Source organism: Microchirus variegatus (assembly GCF_963457635.1).
Source record: "Microchirus variegatus genome assembly, chromosome: 21".
Lineage (NCBI taxonomy): Eukaryota > Metazoa > Chordata > Actinopteri > Pleuronectiformes > Soleidae > Microchirus > Microchirus variegatus.
Genome location: NC_139822.1, coordinates 1,831,633 through 1,853,583, shown reverse-complemented (window position 1 = coordinate 1,853,583; position 21,951 = coordinate 1,831,633). Strand labels below are relative to the sequence as shown.

At 38.3% G+C, this 21,951-nt stretch overlaps 1 protein-coding gene across 1 annotated transcript in view; it reads right to left on the bottom strand.

Annotated features, from left to right (window-relative positions):
* Positions 1 to 20,949, bottom strand: part of babam2 (BRISC and BRCA1 A complex member 2) — an 82,814-nt gene extending 61,865 nt beyond the window's left edge. Inside the window, exons 1-4 of the mRNA XM_083907430.1 lie at positions 20,890 to 20,949; positions 20,027 to 20,182; positions 19,804 to 19,880; positions 14,076 to 14,170 (exon numbers count right to left, since the gene is read on the bottom strand). Of these exons, the coding sequence (XP_083763556.1) occupies positions 14,076 to 14,170; positions 19,804 to 19,880; positions 20,027 to 20,163 (309 nt within the window). The 5' untranslated portion in view covers positions 20,164 to 20,182; positions 20,890 to 20,949. The remainder of the gene's footprint in view (positions 1 to 14,075; positions 14,171 to 19,803; positions 19,881 to 20,026; positions 20,183 to 20,889) is intronic.
* Positions 20,950 to 21,951: the final 1,002 nt, after the last annotated feature.

Sequence of the window (21,951 nt, the reverse complement as noted above, 5' to 3'; positions counted from 1 at the left end):
GAAAGCAAACTCACTGTGTTCACAGATTCATGAAAAGTGCTGAAACGAAACATGAAGTCAGACCCTCTGGTTACTTATATTGTACTGAATGTTCTGACTTTGCATTAACAAGGTGAAGCTTGAGTGATACAACAAAAAAATAAAAAAAACATACACCAAAGGGGGGAGCGGGCAGAGAAGCACTGAGCCAAAAAGCAATGTCCATGTGTTGCACACTTTGTTGATGTTTGTGTGTCGACATTCAAGTCTGTACAGAGCCTTCACTGAATTGATTTTATACGCTCTGCTGAAGGCTGTGCTAAAACACATCTACATGGTTTTGTCATGAATAGGATTAGCCCTGAGGGAAGGGTAAAGATTGGATCCAGAAGGAAAAATAAAAAACAAACATATAGTTGCAATCGACGCTATTTGAGAGCTGAGATTTAACATTCGATGAAATTAAATGGGGAGAAGTGGAAAGGAACATATTTCTTACAAATGCTTTAATCACAGGGGGTAGATATTGTAGCCTTCAATGAAACATGTTTTTTGTCACAACAAACTGGCTACATGTAAGTTAAATGATTAAGCCTAAACTTAGCTCATGATAAGACCTGTCACCTCCAGTAAATAAACCACTGATACATTTTTTTTTTTATTAAAGAAACTGGTTTATAATCATATTACACTGACATTAGACCTTAAAACCATAAAAAATATACACGTTTAAAATATGTTGGATTAGCATTAGGATTTATCAGTGTTGGTGTTAATGTAGCAGTGTGTCCAAGTCAGTGAACATAAATATTGAGATATGTTTATGGTTCTTCTTCTTTCGGCTTCTCCCTAAAGGCCAATTTATTTTTAGGTTATGATTCCTCCACACTCTTAGAATTGTGCTTTCCCGAAGAAAGGGTTTTTTCAAGGGTTCTTGGCAACACTAATGGTTTCAGTAAGAACCATTTTGAGCCAGAGAACCCTTTAAAACCCCTTTCCTGAATAAAGCGTTTTAAATGGGTTATTGGTGGAACCCTCCAAAAGGGAGCCAAAAAGGGTTCTCCTATGAGGACAAGCCGAAGAAGAACCTCATATGGTTCTACTTAGCACTTTTATTTCTAAGAGTGTAGAGTTTGTCCTCATCAGGAGTCAAATTATTACAACCAGTAAAACAATATGAAGCAATGACCTGTTACTAATTTCTTGATACTGTTTGATGAACAGTAGGAACTGTGCTTTGCCTATATCTCTGATAACTTAACATCTGATAAATCAATATTTTATCTGGTCATAAAAAAGAGCTGAAAGGTGAAAGGTGGGTTACACCCTGAACAAGTCCATCAAAGGTTTAAAGATGAACACAACCATTCATTCTCACATTCACACCTGGAGAAATTCAGAAAGCGCTGGCTTTAAGGTGCAGTTTTAACCAATTCTGATTTGATGTAATTTACTTGAGGACAAGGGGCAAACTCAGACATAACAGAAACATTGTTTTCATTTAAGATCAAAATGTGCACCTAAATTGGGAGTCTTCACACTGAATAGATGCAAGTTGACAGAATTATGTCATCCTGTGCCATCCGTCTGTACTGTCTTCGATCCAATATTTATCTTAGGCCAATGACAGAGAGTTTGGCATCTGAAAATGCAAGATAATTAAATAGGCCAAGAGAAAATATTTGTTTTTACGTCTTAAATGTGATTTTTATAGATGCTGGCAACCTGATCCAATAAATCGCGGAAGACTTGAAAGTGTGGGGCATTAAAAAAAACTCCAAGTATTAAATTAATCTCTGTTAGTCTCTAATTCAAGTGTGGGCTCACACCCTGTTTTGCCCCCGGAGAGTGCCAAGTCTAAGATCACGCTAAATTGCTCTTGTCATGTGTTGAAGGTACTTGGCATTCTCAGCCCTGGGTTTTTTCCCACTGTGATCTGAATGGTTTGTATCCAACGTGGTACAACTTATTGACAGAAATAGTACTTTTCTGACAACTTTACATGTGGCTCAGTAACTGCTTTAGCGTTCTCCAAATCCACAGTGGGATGATACTATTATCTCCTCTTAGAGTTGGCGCGCAAGTCTTGTTTTCTTCCTTCTATCAGCTGGTTTTAAGAAATTGCCAAGCCCCATTTCACCTAGCAAACAATAGCCTGTCCACTAAAAGCATTCCCAGACCTGTCAGTGAACACTGCCAATAATAAACTTTAATAAAAGCTGGAACATAGTATTCCCCAAAGCAGGAAGGAAACAGCAACAACAGTTGGTACACTATGCCCAGGTTGACATAATCGCGCTTTATGAGCCACCTGAGGTCCATTGTTAGAACAGTAACGGGGAATGAGCTGGAGCTGCAGATAGGAAGTGCTCTCCAGTGCTTTCGGGATTAGCAGTGGGTAATGTGAAGCCAGGAATGTTTTCTTTTTCTCAAAGGGAGAATACTTAAGTTGGCTTTACATCCCATTTTCTTAATGGAAGATGCCTCGGTGTCTAAATTGCATGCATTGTCTCTGTGCAAGACCCTAACCAACTCAAATCCAGGGAGATAACCAAAACTAACAATGCTTAAAATGATTTTTTCAACACTGTCAAACTTAGTTTACCAAAACACTGTCGATTACCAGTGAACATATTTTAAAGTAGGTCACAAATGCTTTTCATTTTTCCAATTACTTTCCAACTACTTTGGTAAAACATCTGGCCACTGTTGGATTTACTCAACATAACCAAAAACAAAAGTGAAAAGTGTATCTGACTAAATGTTTTAGAGAAGGACCTTTCTGGAGAACATTCCTAATATGTTTTCTTTGGTGGAACACTTGAAAATAAGAAACTTACATACTTCTGTTAACACAATTCTCACAATAATGGAATTCACCATGATCGATTTATTGTGAATGCTTTTCAGTATGGTAAATGATAAAATTGCATATTGCAGGTTTCAGAGTCCATTTTCTACTGCCTTTTTCAGACCTTTAATATAATCAAAAAATAAACTGCACAGCAGTAGAGCTATTAAGCATAGATTATCTTTAAACAAAAATAAAACTTTTAAAAAGCCAACCTTGTTCTTTAATTCTTGACTCTGTATGAAACTCAGTCAGTGCTGGCGAAATAAAACTAAACTACTCATTTCTTCCCCTCGTCCTCATAATTTATTGTGTTATGCAATTTATAAAGTTTCTTCACATCACGCTTGATGTGAATCATAATTTGCATCTGAATTATTTGCACTTACATCCCGCATATTTGCAACACGTCCGGTGTGCAAAGACCTTTACTCCACCCAAAGACCTGCTTTTGAAAAATGCCAAGAAGTGGGCTGAGAGCTGAGCTGGAGGAGTGAGGCATCGTAAGGAGCATGGTATTGAAATCTGACACCAAGTTGCAGCTGTGTGAGGTGCTCAGTGAGAGGAGCTTCGAAAATGCTCACATCACGTTTCAAGCGAGGGAGCGAGAAAGGGGAGGAGTCACTTGTTGATGAGGAGGGTCATGGAAAAGTGTGCCAGTGACACGAGTGAACTGGAAAAAAAGCCAAGGGCACAATTTGAATGTGGTAGCTGGTGTTTGACCAGGGAGGTAGTAAATGCACCATTTTTTATGAGAATATGTGTAATTTTAATACCAGGGGTATAAAACTCAAATGACCTTGGGGCCACCAGGGATCTAGTTTGGTCAGGAGTTGGCCAGTCAAGGGATAAAGGGTGGGCAATATGAAAACTATATTAAAACTATATTACAGTATATCATCATGAAAGGAAAAAAGATGATGATAGATATTTGTGTCTGTGTTGCTATGGAATAATATATAGTTCACAATGAAAATGTATTTATTATGCAAACTTCTACTTTACACTAGACTGTGAAGTTTGCACTTGGATCAGCAAATAACACAATTAATGATAACAAAAAAAAATGCTTCTGGGGTTTAGTTCCACTTTAAGTATAGGTTTGCAAATCTTAGAAGGAAAGATACATTTTAATAGTAAATACTAGGGTGCAATTTTCAAAGTGCAACAAAATGAGGGATAACTGAACACCATTACAGTTCAAGCTGAGGTAAAGGGGAGAGATAAGATCACTCAACAATCTAGACAGTAACTATTTCCATTATTGAATGTTATAAATACAGTATATATATTCATAGCAAAACTACATCTTATTAATTTATAATTTTTCACAAAAAACAGGTCAATAATTTAGACTGTGCGCACATCCTGCTTCTGTTCCACTGACAGCTGAGAAGTTTATGAAAGATAAGAGGGAACATGTTGATACTGTATCTGGAGAAGCCATCAGGTCTAACTTTACAACTCAGTCACATGTACATTGAGACTGGGGAACTCCCCAAAATGTTTAATGCCTGCAGGCAATCGCTGGACAAGTCCAGACCAGACAAATGATACGTTACACACAAAGACAGGGATGAAAAGTAGTATTCAAAAAAAAAAGAAGAGAGGTGCAATTACAAATAACTGGTCTCACGTACAGCACACATGCTATTAGGAGTTGGAGAATAAAATTATTCCATCTTTCATGGTTCTGATTTCTATTACATGGTTACGAATCTACGCAGAAATGTCAATAAGCACACATTGTAGAAGAAAACAGGTCACCTGTCTGTAACTATTTGTCTCATGCTCACTCATGCTGATGCTATGTTATAGTGTTAGAGTTAAGTACATGATGATAGACAATTTTAAATTGTGCATGGTGAATTTCTATGATAATTGTGTGTGAATGAAAAACATGCATATATCATGTGATTATTGCTATGCGCAGACACACAAAACAAAAGCATAGAAGGTGGTTTCAACCCCTTTAAGTCACATATTTGTCACATGGGCTTTGTTGCATATGTGCCCGCTATCAGTCTGATGAAATTATGTGGGAAATGGCGCTGTTAGAGGCACACTGTTGTTGCTTTTCCTTGTTTCCTTAGAAATTATGTCACTGCAGTTGACACATTTCTTCCATTTGACTGTTCTACACCCTCTGATGCAACGTCTTTCTGAGATCATATCTGTGCCTTGATGTCACCATGCATGAACTAGAGCTCTTGGCCTGTTTCAACAAATCATCTTTAGCATCTTTAGTGTTTTCTGTTTAAGAGGCCAATTTGCTCAATACCACCAAGAGGCAACTGGTCTTGGCGTCACCCATAAGAATCTGAATTTAGCTGGCGCCATGTGGAGGTTTTGCAAGTGGAAGTTCAGATACTGGTGTCCACACCTATGTTCTGTTCTTCAGCACCCAAGTTTTCCTCGAAACAGGACCGACATTTTACAAAAAATACATAATTCTCTGTTCTCTATCTAAATGTTTACTAATGCAAATCGATTAGTAGGGTCCGTTTTTCAAAGACCCCCTGGTGGCTATTCAGTATGTTGCTACCTCCAGGTTGGTTTAAGCACAGAAACTGTCTGTGTGTGTTTTTGTATGTATACACCTGCATGGATTCACTTTACTAATATTTATTTTCATTGTATTATTATTTACATGTGAACTGAATGTAGTACTTGCATATCTGTACAAAATGTGTAGTTCTTTCACCATTATTTATTGAATTGAGGCAGAAAAAAATACTGATGTGAAGCAACAGTGAATCTTCCACATAACAGTTAATGTTCTCCACCTTCCCTCCCTTCCTCTCACAGACTTTGTCATTTCCTGTTCTCTAGTCATTTTTCCCAGCAAGTCGTGGGTCGTACTGCGCTGTTGTATTACTGTCACTAAGTTCACTGCTGAATTTGAGCAGAATGGATGATCCTGGTTTGTACTTATGCATAGGATAAAGGCAGAGGTTACGCTATAAGGCACTTTATACTTGTAATGGTGTGACTCTGTTGACCAGCAGTTGTTGTTTGGGCTGTGGTTGAACTGGCTTGTCTCGTGAAGATGGTGAACGACCCAATATTATTGTAGTTTCAAGATACTAAATTGCATAAATTCAAGAAATTTGGTCTGTCTCACTAGTTTGGTGAATAAGATTGTAAATACACAATAGGTAATCAAACATCTAAATCAACAAACTCAAATGAACCGGGTGAAAAATAAACTTAGCAGCATTTATCGCAAGTCTAAGAATGTGAAAAATGTCATAAGTAATAAATTGTCAAAGCCCTGGCAGCTTCTCCCCCTCTGTCTCTTCATTTTTGACCCTCCTTTTTCTTCTCTCTCACACTGGATTCCCACAAACACGTCATGTCTGACACTTGGTGCTATGTGGAGGTTGCTATGGGAGGTTAGCAGGGCAGTATCTCAGGGTTTTCCCTGGGGTTCTTTTTTGGACCAAGGTGGCAAAGCCTGGAGAACCTGGGTGACGTGCATGGCGTGCAAAGTGTGTGAGCCCACCTTTAGAGCGTTGTGTATTAAGTGAAAATTCATGATTTGACAAATACATTTTTTTTTGAATTTTACACCAAGATGGATCAAAAATGGATTGTTTTTATTTTTAAAATACCATTATAATATTATATTATTTATTTTACCCCCCTGCACTGCTCCCCACTCTCCCTCCCTTCCCCTCTCCCTCATTCAGCTCTCAGTCCACATTTTTGGCGTTTTTCAAAATCAGGAATTGGATGGATTTAGCTTCAGAAGAGTGGGTTAAGTTACAGAAACAACTTCACTCTCTCTCTCCGTGTCATGTTCAAATGAAACCTTCTGTCAGCCTCAACATCTCATATAAAGAGAAATGAAACTGATGAGAAAGTGAGTTAACATGAGTGACAAGTCTTTCCAAAAGTGCGTTTCAAAGAAGTCTAAGGTGGGGAGCAGCCCTGGTGGCCGAATAGCCTCAGTCTGGTTGCCATTAAGAGATTTGCACTTCCCAGTGAACCCTTGAACTCATACAACAATGTAACATTGCATTTGTGACCGACTTTCTCAGGTTTCACAGCTCATTGAAACAAAGTGCTAGAAAAGCACTTTGTTTGTGGAACATCCAGCATTAGGAGCTTTAACATCTCTTTCATTCATCATGCATTGACACTTAAATGTTGAAAGAACTTAACTAAATAATTACTGTAGGTTTCACATTTTTACTGCTTTAGTATTTCATGACTTGAGATAAACTTTGATGCCAATGGTACTTGGTTTTTTTTTTAGAATTTTGGTCAATATTACAGACATCAATCATGTTATTTCTAATAATAGTATTACTATTGTGACTAATAATGTGGATTGTTATTGAAGATATGTACACCGCTGCAACTTTATGCAACTGCTTATTAATGCAACATTTTTTTATGAGCTAATCACATGGCAGTAAGTAAATGAAGACATGGTCGAGATGAGCTGCTGAAAGTCAAACTGAACATCAGAATGAGGAAAGTGATTTAAGTGACTTTGAAAGTGCCATGGTTGGTGGTCTGAGTACTTCACAAAATGATAATTAACACACAACCATCTCTGCAGTTTACAGAGGATGGTCTAAAAATATCTAGTGAGCAGCAGTTTTCTGGAAGAAAATGTCTTGATCAGTAGTGACCAGACTGGTTTGAAATGATGGAAAGGAAACATTATCTTGCAACAGTCGGTCAAATAACCACTCATTATAGCCAAGGTGTGCAGGAGATCATCTGTGAGTGCACAACATGTTGAATTTGTATAGGAGATGCATGGGCTACAGCAGCAGAGGACCACACAGGATGCCACTTTGGAAGGTGTACTGCATCTATCTATCTATCTATCTATCTATCTATCTATCTATCTATCTATCTATCTATCTATCTATCTGTCTGTCTGTCTGTCTGTCTGTCTGTCTGTCTGTCTGTCTGTCTGTCTGTCTGTCTGTCTGTCTGTCTGTCTGTCTGTCTGTCTATCTATCTATCTATAAAGCAAGTTGCATCTGTATGTCTGCCATTACCTCGTTTATGAAACTAATGCTGGATAGAAAATAATCAACATAATAATTATAATTACAACTTAGGCATTTTGACAAGTTAAAGTTCTGTTTTCTGTTCTGTACTGTTGCCGTCATGTTCAAATGTTTTAATAAAATAGTCTAGGTTTCAGGATATGGTAACCAGAATCATGCGTGTTCACTACATGCATATTTTTGTGCTGTCCCTTTTTTTCTGTCATGGATAAGAAACCTGCTCAAGGCCTGGTGACAGTGGGGAAAAACACATGTCTAAACAGAGAAGCTAATGATAGCCTTGGCTGGCTGTAAACAAGAGCAATGTGCTGCTGAGGCATCAGGAATTCAACCAGCCACGGACAGAGGATTCAGAATTAGCCCCAGCAAATAGATTAAAAAAATAAAATTAAAACAGCCTGCTAATTAACTATATGTTGATGTGACTTTTTATACATCACTGGTTTACAATATTACACTTGCCACTAACCATGAGGAATCATTTCAAATTGTTACTTCAAAAAAATATAGAGATAGGACTGCTCCATTAGTTGTAAAAAAGAATTCCTCACAGTCAGTGCTGATGGTAACAGTGTTCCGTGGAATATGTGTGCGTGTGTTGGTGGTGATGGGGGGGGGGGGGTTCTAAGTTATTGCTGGGAATTTAGACCTTTTAAAGGGGGATGTACAGGAAACCAGGAGAGAGTGGGTGAGAGTCTCAGACAGCGAGACAGCCGAAGGAGAATTACGAAAACCTTAACAGCAGAACACAGCTAGACCGTAAAGTGAGAAAATAAACAAGCAACAAGCTGCCAGGCACTGGCTCAGAAGAGGTACTTCCCCTCATGAGCACAGCTGGATTTATGAGAGGGTGAGCAATACTCCCCCTCTTTACTCCCAGACCCTGACACAAGCAGGGGAATTTAGCTTCTACGTGCTAGGCTGCTTCAAAAATAGCACTGGTTAACTGCATGGTACGAGCATAACAGCGACGACGACAACAACAAGGAAGTATTGTGTAGATCACTGGCAAGGCCTAGCAATCTCCTCAAGTCAAAATATATACTTAGTCAGTTTGTACAGTGTTTACATAAATACTGCGTAGTTGTAAGATCAACCAGTACTTGGTGCAGTGACAGCATTTCAGGTCAGACGGTCAGGATATTCCCACATAACTATATGCACGGTCACTTTCTGATTTTCAATAAGGCAGCCGGTAAGCTGTCAGCCAACAATGAAGAGATGTCCTTCAGTCAGTGTCTGCAGAAGTTAACAAGAGTACTTATAAATGGTGGGCCATTGCTTCTCCATTAATGAAGTACTTGTTTGATCTGTAAAATGTCAGAAAATCTTGAAAATGTTTGATCGGTGTTTACCAAACCTGGAAATGATGATGTTCTCGAATGTCTGTTTTGTTAAAGCTCCCATGGACCAGAAGTTCCAATTAACGCTGTTTTTTGGTGTGAATCTGTGCCATTACCTCGTTTATGAAGCCGCTGGGTTTTATTGTATTCTCAGGCTCTACAAGTGGACTGAAAAAGCCTGGAATCGTGACATAAGGATCACTGAACAGCAGATCCTCCTGCTCCGGGCACTAGTCCGGGCACATCAGGTTTCTACATTGAACCGCAGAAGAAGAAGAACGTGTGGAGGTGTTTCACTTGTGACGGTGTCTTCTGACTCTGTGTCCGACTCCGGGTCAAAGGCGTAAAAGGGACTGTGGTGGGGAGTCGTGACAAAGCTATTTCTTCCAGGTATTGGCCAATCACAAGACAGTTGGGAAAGCTCTCGTTGGCTGGCCAATCACAACAAACTCTGTCTTCTGGGGGTGAGATTTCAGTCTGAAACAGCGCGGCTGACGAGAGCTTCAGTGAGGAGAGATATCATTGGCTAGTTTACAGCAACGAGGAGGTTTTTGACCATAAAAACAAGTTAATGTATGTAAGTAGACCTCCATAACTCACATATGTGCGATAGAACCACTCTATGGGAGCTTTAAAAATGTAAATTATTTTAACTCATCAAGCACAAAATCAGTCTCCAAATCAGTCCAACAAATTTTCCTGAATTCAGCCTGAATCCAACTTTATTTATAAAGCACATTAAAAGAACCACAGTGGACCGAGGTTCTGGACAGAATAATACATACAAGGCATAAAACTGGTAAAAGTAACAGCCATACAATAAACAACAATAAAAACACACATCAAAAGTGTCAACGGCCAATGAGAAGAGATGTGTTTTAAGAAGAGATTTAAAAACAGACGAGGAAGAGGCCTGTCTAATGTGCAGATCATTCCACTGTTAAGGGGCCACAACAGCCAACACCCGGTGCCCTCTGAGCTTGAGTTTAGTTTTTAGCACACTAGGAGCAGTCGATCAGGTGACCTGAGTAAGCGGGTAGGTGTGTGAAGGTGCAGCAGCTCAGAGAGGTAGGGCAGGGCAAGGCCATTAAGGGATTTAAAAAGAATACAAGTAAAATCCTTACATGTATGGGCAGCCAGTGGAGTGACGCTAAAATGGGGAATGTGCTCATATTTATGGCAACTTTGCACCATCTGAGGATTGGCAATCCACTAATCCCCACATAAAGTGCATTACAGTGATCCAGCCGAGAGGTGACAAAGGCGTGGAATACCACTTCAAAGTGCTGCTGTGAGAGAATTGTCTTTTTTTTGGATAGCTGCCTCAATTGGAGATAGTCCCAAACTGACTGTTGAATTGAATGTTGAAAAAACTGAGTCCAATTTTACTGCTAGGTTATCGATGGTTGACTTGATATACTGGGCCAAGGGACCGAGATATGCAGCCATCCAGGCCTTTATTCACCAAGACACCTAAGAAATGATGGGATGGAATAGGATTTTTGTTTCTTTAAGGAGGCACATAAATCTGAAACTCATCTGCATAAGAGTGGAATGAAATGCCATGTCTCCTCAGTATTGAGCAATGTGGGAGCAAAACTGGGCCTAAAACTGAGCCCTGAGAGACGCCACACTAGAGAGGAGCAGAGGAGGATACAGTGTCCCCAAGGTTGACACAGAACATTTGATCTGCCAAGTAGGACATGAACCACTCCAGTATTGTATGGGTACAGTACAGCCCACCCACTGCTCTAAACGAGAATATGCGTTCACATGGTCAACTGTGTTAAAAGCAGCAATTACATCTAAAAGCACAAGAATAATACGGTCACCAGAGTCAGTAGCTAAATAGATATTATTAAAAGTTGATTCTATGCTGTGCAGATTGGAAAACCTTGAGAATGTTGTGCATTATATTTTAAAGTCCAAGTTTTTTTTTATTTTCTAATGTCATGTAAATGTAGTGATAGGGATTACATGTGCGATGTTGATATTCCTTGTATTTTGTAATTGCCAACATTTCCAAATAAAACAATATTAAGTGAGAAAAAAAATGGTTTTATTGTAGTACCGTAAATGATTACAAGCCACGGGAATTATTGCAAATTGCAAACATTTCGCCCAACAAAAACTGCAGGGCTGTTTTCAGTACATATGGTCATTAATTATAAATGAATTAGCTAATACCAACGTAATAGGAGGGATTTATTGTTGAAAAAGTTCACTTATAGCCCATCAAGACAAGATAAGATGATCCTTTAGTAGTCCTGCAATGGGGAATTTGCATTGTTACAGCAGGCTGTCCACAAATAAGCCCCCTGGTCAGTGGACAAATATTCTAAAGTCAATGATATACCAAATTAAAATAATAATAAAAAAATAATACATATTTTGAAACGAATGTTCGTGTTTGTGTGAGTCTTGCCCAGTACAACATAATGCAGTACTGTACTGACAGAAATCACACAGCATAATTTTGACTGATTGAAAATGAAATGTGGGTCAGGCTGAAATGAGCATACATATAATTCAGTAACAGCCTTGTTGTTATGATTGCAGAGATTTTATGACTTGGCCACAGAGAGTGAATTGCACATTGATCAGTATGAAAGTGCCTTTTGGAACTTCAAATTAAAGTTGTTTTTATGTATGCGTCAGCTGAACATTCCAACAGTAGCAACCTGAGGGCACATTGCAAGTTATCTTATATTGTAATGTTTAGTGAAATAAGGCATTGTGTATGGAACTGGGTGACTTTATTGACCCAGGATTAAGATTCCATTGGCCTAAACCTGATTATAACTTAACTTCATTTTCCACAATAACTTTTGTCTGACACTTAATAATTATGCCTCAATTATGCCAAACTCAACGGCAATCACTTAATAACTCATGATCCCAAAACACCAAGCTCAGACTGTCAGAGTGAAAACAAGAAGACTGCAGAATGAAACATGAACACAGCTCATCTGGAACGTATCATCTCGTTGGAGCTACTTTTTTTTCCTCAAGCAGCAACTTGTATCAGTATATAAACATTAAAACCACACCTTGTTGGAAACTTAACACTGCTGATGCAATCAGAGCCTGAAAACCAGTTCTCAAAGTTGCAAAGCCTGGATACGACTGACTCTGCACTTTCTGCTGAAAAGTTTTAGCACAATGCAGCACTGGAAACAAGATGTTAATGTTTAAAAGTTATGACTCCACAAATATAGGACAGACTAATGCCACAAATTTCCCTTCAAGGCACAATCTCCTCTAACAGTGCTGGGTAATATAGTTTGTTTTTATGATCAGCTCTACAGCACAATTCATCTGTTAGGAAAACGTCCTTGTGAATCATTGCTTCACAATTGAATTAATAGAAAATTACTTGATGAAATGCAAATGCTAATCATTACACCTTTGTTATTGCAGCTGTCTAACACCACATCCCTAAAGTTGTTAACACTTTTGTTTGCTTTGTCAAAGGGTGTGTGGCACTGCTTCATTCAGCTCCTCCCTCACTTGGATGTGTAAAGATATGATCATTAATATGAGGAATCTGACAGTTAGGATCACATAGAGCCGCCACTCAGTGGCACTTATCTGACAGGATCTGGCTTCAACGAGCAGAAAGGAATAAATGTGTTTTCATACAGTAATACGTATTGTACATAAAAAAAGCAATTAGCCTTTTAAATTCCTCCAGGGAATAAACAGCACCTAATACCAGTTTTCAGATTAAAACTAGTGCTGGGCACGTTAACACGTTAACGTCAGTTAACGGCGTGAATGGCATTAACACATATTAACGCATGCAACTGACTGGAAAAAGACGCGTGTGATGTCATGTTTACGCGACTCCCGATTGTTAAAATGAGTCTCTAAAGTAACGCTAAACTTGAAAAACAGAGGCACACATACGCAGTACACTGGCTGGTTACTTGTAGCGCTGCTTTTTCGTTTAATAAACAGACCACTCCAGTTCAACTGCAGACAACCAAGCGGCGCTAACGGAGCTAACTGGTAAACGGGGCCTGGACTTCGGTGCCGCGGCACGTAAACATGACATCACGCGCGTCTTTTTCCGGTCAGTCGTCATGGAAACGTGCCATGCGTTAATGTGCGTTAAAGGCGCCGTTACCTGCCGTTAACGTGGCCAGCACTAAAACAAATTTAAATTTACAGTTCCAAAAAGACATAAGAGATCATAGCCTAGCATTTTTGCTATAATGCTGCATTCGAGTTCTGTAGTCACTGTCACTGTTTGCCCTGTGCTGACTTGCAAATGATCTATTAAGCTTCCACACGCACGTGCTGCACTTCATTTATGAAGTAGTTCAGGCTTTTGTGTGTGGTAGTATAAGACAGTGGTGTGTAGTCAGGACTAACTGCACTGGGCGTGCCTCGACAACCAGCTCACTCTCACCATGTTGTAGCTTTTTTTTTTTTTAAAATAGGCTCACATTAGAGGTACACTCACATCATGATTTTCACCTTTTCTCTGATGTTAGCCTTTTCTGGCTTTACTCAGTAAAGTGTTCAGTCCCCAAAAGTCCATGGAGAAAATCACAGATTTTACAATATGACACACAGGAGTTGTTGATTCACTGCTGCCTCCATCAGGATGTTCTGTCTGTCATTTTGCTGTTTGAAATCCTTTCTTTTAGATTTACATTAGTGACACAAACTTACCAAATGAGACAGGTTTGTATAATAACAAATGCCTTTTTGTCGTATTAAATTTAGCCTTAAACAATAAATCAAGCAGCTAAAATTGGTTTTCCTTGTGTCCCAGCTACCATGTTTTCAGTAAGCATCTACAAAATATCCAGATGTGTGTGAAAGCAGCTTAAAATGTATTAGATAAGTCAAGATACTCACCAGTAGCTCTGAGGGTTCGGGGAGAAACTCGCCATCTTCACCAAAAATGAAGTCTGGAGGTAATTCTGGAAACTGTGCATTGAATATGATATCCCCTGTGGAGATAGAAAAAAAGACAATGAGCTGGTTGTTGACTGACATGTCCACCATCACTTCCAAAGTCTTACTTAGATTGCATTGGTACATGTCAATTTATACTGTAAGTGTGTACATCTCAATGTGTTGATTCTGTGGTGGGAACAGTTTGACATTGCCCATCTAGGTGGCAAAATAAGACATGAAAAGGCTTGTTATGGTTTTTTTCTTCTTCTTCTTTTTCTTAAATGACTGCAGTAATTAAATGGCATGCTTTTGAGCTCTGGGGTCTGAAAAAAATTAAGTAAAACATATTTGAACTTCAAAGCCATTCAGATCCTAAAAAACAGGTCTGTTGTGTAAAAACAAATGCCTTTGAATCTCGTATACTTAGTTTTGCTTTTTTTTCCACTATTAAAGTAATGCTGAATAAAAAGTATACCAATTAAAATAAGCTGGAAATGGCCCACACTGAGGCAAAGACAAAGAATCATAACACAATCAAATAACACACATTGGACTGGTTCACAGTGTTCTCTTATCATGTTACCCAATTCTATTTATGTCTGCAAGACTGTTCTGTTCTGCTTTTCTTTTCCTTTTTTCCCCTCATTGTTCTAGCGACAGCAAGAAGAGACAAACATACACATGTGGAAGTGTTTTCCCAGTGGAGAACAGTCAAACGAGGAGAGGATGAGCTGTAAATCTGTTAGAAACTACTGGAACTTTGTCAGATATGTACTGGCACAGATCCAGACAGACAAAAAAAAAACAAGGCTCCTCAGTACAACAGGTTAGAACATAAGACACCACTTTCTGTGTGCAGTCTGAGTGGCTCCATAGTCCACTGCATAACATGGCTTCTCAAAGTTTGTCTTCTACTCCAGTCAGAGACGTTATTGAAGACATGGGGTCAAATTTTTGTTTTGTTGAGCTCACTGTCTGTGCACGCCAGTGGGCAACCCAAGGCCCTCTTTTAAAGCTAGAAGAGGCATTTTTTTTGGCATTATTGATGCCATAATAACTAAGGCTGACTTCATGGACACCTTTAGCTGAGAGACAGAGATCATTGCTGCTAAGGTCACTGCTAGGCTACGACAACCACCATATTTGATTTTTTGTGGTAAGACAAAGTGGCAACCGGTCGAGACATCACTCAAAGGAATCCGAATTTCCATGTTTAAGCCTAGATTCACAATGTGGCTGGCGCTATGTTGACGTTTAGCAAACGGAAGCTCAGGCCGGCACAATACTACATTGTGCACCGTAATATATCAAAAAAGAAACTACATATTGAAACCATTAACTCCTCAGGAAAATATGAACTGATATTATGAAGCAAAAGAAAAAATAGAAGCTTACTTTCCCATAGACTTCTATTTAAATAGAGATATTTTAGTAACCAGCAGAGTTGCTCCCTGGTGGATATTACATTTATTACTATTTCCTGGTCGGAATCAGGAGGGAACTGTTATGAGATCTATTTTTAAGTTACAGTCTATGACAAGGAATTAGTTAGAGCGATTAACGATTTTTTTTTACTCTCATTTGTCAGGGCTTGGGACCAGCAATACGGGTACACTAACTTAACCCAATGGGGAGCAATGGGGATTGGGTACCTTGCTCAGAGGTACCCCATTACCAAACTAAATATTCACTATGTTATAGGTTGGAGCAAGATGGAGCATTACTATCAAAATGGTAACTATTACAGTCTAATACAAGGATCACTGTAAAAAAAAAAAAAAAAAAAAAAGTTTAGAAAACTTAAAATTTCAAGGCAACTTACTGCAATCGATGTTTGAGTTTACAGCCCAACAAAAAATCTCAAGTTTTTAAAAAGTTCCATTAACTAATAGTATTTTGTTAGACAAACTTGTAAGTTGAGTTGTGCCAACTCAAAATTCAAAATTAAAATTTGTATTTAATTTTGAAATTATCTGAACAACATTAGTTTGAAAACAGAATTTTGGCACAACTCCAAGTTTTGTCTAACAAAATAATATTATTTGATGGAACTATGTAAAAACTTGAGATCTTCTGTTGGGCTGTAAACTCAAAAATTGATTGCAGCAAGTTGCCTTGAAATTTAGAGTTATCTCAACTTTTTATTTTTACAGTGATGGGAAAATCAAGATTGTATCAAGATGAATTAAGGCTGCACCTATTATCCAATTATTTTCTCGATTTGTCAGTGAGTGTCCTCAAACCACTGATATTGAGTTCACAGTCAGAGAGAAGCCATTGAGTACAAATTTAAGTACAGCAGCTACAACAGATGTCTACTTTATCACCTCCAAGGTAAAGATAGTCTCAATGACTTGGCTCAATCACAACAAACAAAATCCAGTATTTATTTCCATTTTTCCTGGTAAATCCAACCACCCATTACTGTTCATGGGCTTTACAAGAACAACACTCAAGTGTTGAGGTAAAATAAGGACTGAAATCTCATCCTGTAATCACACCGATGTTTACGACCACTCTTACATGTCACTACATGACTGTGTTGCATTGCTTATTATTTACACCTGACATATACACATTCCTCAAGTCTGGCCACAACATCCTGAGATGGGTCACAACCATTTCTGCACAAATAGAGTTTTAGACAATTTTGCAAACTAAGTTAAACAGCTTCCTCTTAGAAACCGCAGGTCCTGCAGGTCATGTTTGAAGTCACAAATGTGCCGTAAAAACAACCAGGAGTGCAACACTCAATTGAAGAAAGCCACATACAGACACATTTGTATTGATGCATTCACCACCGATTCATTTCAAAGACATATTCTGCTTCCACAAAGAAGAAATAAACAGCCACAGCATGACGCTGTTAAAATGCTGCTGCTTCCGATTTATTTTCAAGTCTGTAAAAATTGACTCGTGCAATAAATAGGATGTTTAGATATCGGATTTAGCATTTTTCTCTTTCAAAAAAAAAGCATTACCACGTGACAACATCAAAACATTCACCACTTTTTATCCCATTGCAAAGATAATAACTCAAATATCAAACTGCATGACCAATGGACAAGAGGCTTATGTTGGCAAGATAGAAAGCATATTTCATAGAAAGCACAGAAAGCATATTTTAAGTTATTCGTGTGAAATATGTATAATTTACCCCCTTCACAATCATCCTGATAAAATAAATTGCATTTATTTTGATGTGCAAAAAAGTGGTATATTGTCTCATGAGACTGTTTGAACACTTACATTTATTGTTTACATCTGCACATTACTCAGAGAGTGTTCAAAGAACTTGTGAACTAGTTACTCATCATCCACAACAACCTAAATCACTTATCGAGCTGACAGATAATGGCATTCACTGCCAACTTCTTGAAGTGGCTTAAAAAATGGGGGAAGACAATGTCTTAAAGTGCAACTGACGACATAGCTTTATTATGAAAACCTTTTTTTTTTTGCATATGAGATACGTGAGCTTGAGTTCTGTAAAATGAGTAATTTCCAAATAATGCCAAAAAAAACAACTTTGTTTCCAAAGCCTTGCACTTACATGACAAATGAATTCCTTTGTAAAAGAAATGAGTATGTGTGTATGTGTGTGTGTACAGATTGGTCTCGTGAGTCACCACAGTTACAGTAATAGTAAGTAAAAATCAATCCAAGTCATGATTATAGTCACTTAACAAGTTGGGCACCTTTGAAGGCATGTTCACGAGGAAAAGTCTCTGATGTGGGAACTTGATTCAGAAGTGAGCAAGTGTTACGGTAAAAGTTCAGCGGTACAAACAGCAACATCATGTTACCGGTATAATTTCAGTGATTATTGCAGCGCCACCACCATCATCAGAAAATATGCTTGTTGTTGTAGTTTTGTCAGTTTGTCTTCCCAAAGAAAGGGTTTTTCAACGGTTCTTGGTAACACTAATGGTTCCAGTCAGAACCATTTTGATCCATTTTTGTTCTGTACAGTATACAGTTCTAGCACTCGACTCGACTGGACTCTGGCACTTTTTTGGTACCTGCTCTGGCGAGGTTCCAAGTGAGCTCAGCCGATACTAAAATGTGATTGGTCAGAGAGTGTCGTCACTGGAAGAGTGGAAGAGTCAGCATAGTGGTGTCTAACAAAAAGAATCAAACCGAACAATGCCGAACTGCAGATCAGTTAGGAAGACTTAAAAATTCCTGAAAACTTTTGATTATCGTTTACGTATGTGTTCATCTCCATTTAACATTTCAACATTTACCAAGGAAATTTCTAAAATCTCGAAAGCGAGAAAAATTAAAAGAGATCATGAGCCGAATCACAACCTGTGCTCCAGTCATGCAGGAAGTACTGAACGATTCGGTGAACAAATGAAACTTTTTAGTCCGTAAAACACACGAGAGTGCTGGTGAGGGCAACGGTATCCAAAATTTGGAAGTCTACGAAGTCAGCAAAACGTTCTATTCTTGGCTCCACAGTGCAGCACAGAGTCCTACACAAACTTCCAGCCTCAGAGGATTTATCTGTCCAGTGGATACATGTTATATATGACAGCAATGTGCCTGCTCGAGCCTTCAAATGATCACTTTTCCAAATGCTAACTGCTGTTAGCTCCCAGTAGCCTCTGTGGCTGATGTCATTTCCTGTCCCTTAAGTTTTATTTTACTCCTATGACTCCTTTAAATAAAAACATGGCTGCTCATGGGGACACAAGGCAAAACTGAATTTTAAAGGCTCACCTAATATTATCTACTGACAAGAAAGTTAAATTTGTATCGCCTTATGAAAATGTGCATTTTTGGCTTGTGGGGAAATGCGTTCCTGGTCTACCGCTGCCTCATTTAGTAAGTTTGTGTCACTCTGTAAATCTGAACAGAGGATTTCAAAGACTAAAGTCACAAAATAACACATTTAAACCTACTGATGCTGCAGAGGATAAATAACTATATTGTTATGTAATGTAAATTCCTGATGTGCTCTATAGATTTTGATGAACAGTTTACAATTCAAGTTTCAGATATAAAAGGCTGTCCAACAGCAAGGTGGTGGAGTGAGCGGATAAAATCAGTTTTTCCCCGGTGTACCCCTGGTACTTGGCATTCACTCAAGTCATAATTTGATATATGCCTCATACAACCACATTCCAAACATTGAACAAGCTCTTTAGATGATCATTAAATTATTTCTGCACCAGCCTGAAAAATTTATTCATATTCATATCTATATGACATCACAAGTATATGTTTATCTTCTTCAAAAAAATAAATATAAATAAAAAAACAGATCTGACATGGACTGACTGTCAATATAAATACCATGAAAACATTGTGTGCCACTTAAAAAGATAAATATCCACTTAACACATTGAAACATCAGAACATTTAAAGTAAGTACTTTATATGACCCCACCTCACAAAACACTGAATCACTTAAAACTCACCATGAATGAGACAGAAGTGGCTCTCTGCCCCTGAACAAGTAGTAGTAGTAGTGAAACTTTTCTTTTCATGAAAGCTTCTTTAGGTTTTCAGTACTCCAACCTGTGTGCAGCCGTGTAAATGTACTAGCTCAATGTTGCTGTTGCCTCTGTCTGTCTTCACATAAAACTAAACTTCCTGTGTGCAGTGCAGATATATCGCTGGGTGACATGACTTTATTTAACCAGCATTAAAAACGGAGAGTGAGAGAGTGCTCACTTACATTTTAGAGTTTCTCCGGCATACGGGATATGAAGTTTGAAGCGATCACAACAGGGTCCAGGGGTCAGAGATGTACATCTGAATATGAGGTAAATTAGGAAACGACAAAGAAAGGTCAGCAGTCAAACGTAATTATTCACAGCAAAAGTACAGTAGTATGAACATATGTATTTGTTTTTATTTTGTGTTTAGCTATTTCCCAAAAAAAACCAGCTACCCCTAACCCAGTTTTGAGGTCTGTGACACGGAGACAGTTGGTAGAGTCCAGTCCCACTCGGCCATTCCGCACTACGCTGCAGAGCAGGGGCCGCAGTTCAGGTGAGATGCGGTTCAGTGCAACCTCAGGCGAGATGTTATTCATTGTGTCCACTCTGAGGAATCTATGTAGATATAGAAACATGCAAATGCTTTAACATAACTTATCACAACCATTTTCACAAAACAGTCATGAAACAGTGCCATACTTTTGCTGATTTTGATTTACATTTAGCAGTCTGTGTATAGAGAAGCATGCGATATAAAGGATTTTTGGATTGTATAAGATTTTAGGTTTGTATCCATACGATATACAATCCAGTGATTTTGACCAGTATCAGACCAATACTGATCCTGAGTATCGTATCTGCTCATCCCTAGTGTACACATTGATTTTATTTTGTATGGAACAGATAAGAAACATCATGATAATGCAAGGATGTGTGCTATTTTGTTTTTATATGTTTTGTTTATGATTTAAGTTTGTCAATTCACAACGGTGTTCATGCTAGGTAGATGAAACCACATCTCTGTAAACGAGAAGAGTCAAGAGATATTTATGCTGATAATAAAATAGCCATTTCCTTTACGAGATAATCAAGTCGCTGCTCAATTTACCCAATTAACAGGCAATCAAGTCACTTTAATATGACTAATAAAGTCGACACAATGCCTTGAAAACGCATAATGTTACACCCCTACATGCTGATATTTAATACCTCAGTTATATCAATTCGCTTAAGAATCGTATGTTAGCCACTACCAGCCTGCCACAGGATGAGACAACACTTATCTCTCTTGAAAGATGACATGAAATATGACCTGAAAGTACCTGAAAGAGCAGGAAATAAAATAATTTCAGCGTTAAGTCCAATGTTTACTTCATTCTCTCACTATTTCCGGTTTCTGATGTTTGGGTCCTTTCAATGGACCCTTAGTTAGCTGTCTGTGATTATGCCTGTTGACAAAAGGAGTAATTTAATTCCCATAGACACATTTTTAAGTTATTTATCGTCACACATGAATGTATTGTCTTTTGATATAATGATATATTAATAATTTTCCAACAATCAGTGGGTACGTAAAGATTAAGTGAAAACAATGAGTCTGGCAATGGCTACTAAGTTACCCTGCTGATAAAACGTGAACTTCGATCTTCACTTGTGTTGTCAGTTCTCAGCAGTCTTCTCCTAAAGACCAAGTTATACTTTCAGGTAACTATTGTGTCTCATTTATCAAAAACACACTCAACACACTTCATTTGACATAAGCCTTCACATATTCCCTTTGAGTAGTTGGCATTTTCTTGCTTATTTTCAGAGTTAAATGAAAAAGACTCTTGTCTGACTAAAAACGAGCAGCTGTTCTAATTGCTGCTAATTGATATTGCGACGTTCAACTGTTTGAAACTGGATTTGTTACATGCACAAATAATTTACACACGAAAAGCATATTGTATGATTCATTTATATTAGCCATAAATGTAGGTTAGGGCCATTACTGGTTGTATCTCAAAGGTTAGCACATCAAAACAATTGCATTGTGTATGTTCTGTAAATACAGTAAATATGTAAGAACCCAGTTCATCCAATGTAGTGCTTGCTCAAACCTGGGTAAGTCAAGGTAACGTTGTTGTTACTGATCAGTAACTTAATAATACCCTGTTTGTGATAGGATCAAAAAGAGGCTTGACTTCTACAGTACACCTCCTCTTGGCTCTGGTCTCTGTGTTCAGCCTTTGGTAAATCTACTGTACTCTGAGACAGACCTGTTATTAATCTGTCATGTGAGATGGCTGCAAATAACTGCTGTTTTGATTATCAGCTAGTTATTGATTATTGAAACACTTAATGTATTTATCAATAATAAATTACTCAATGGAGCTAACCATCTT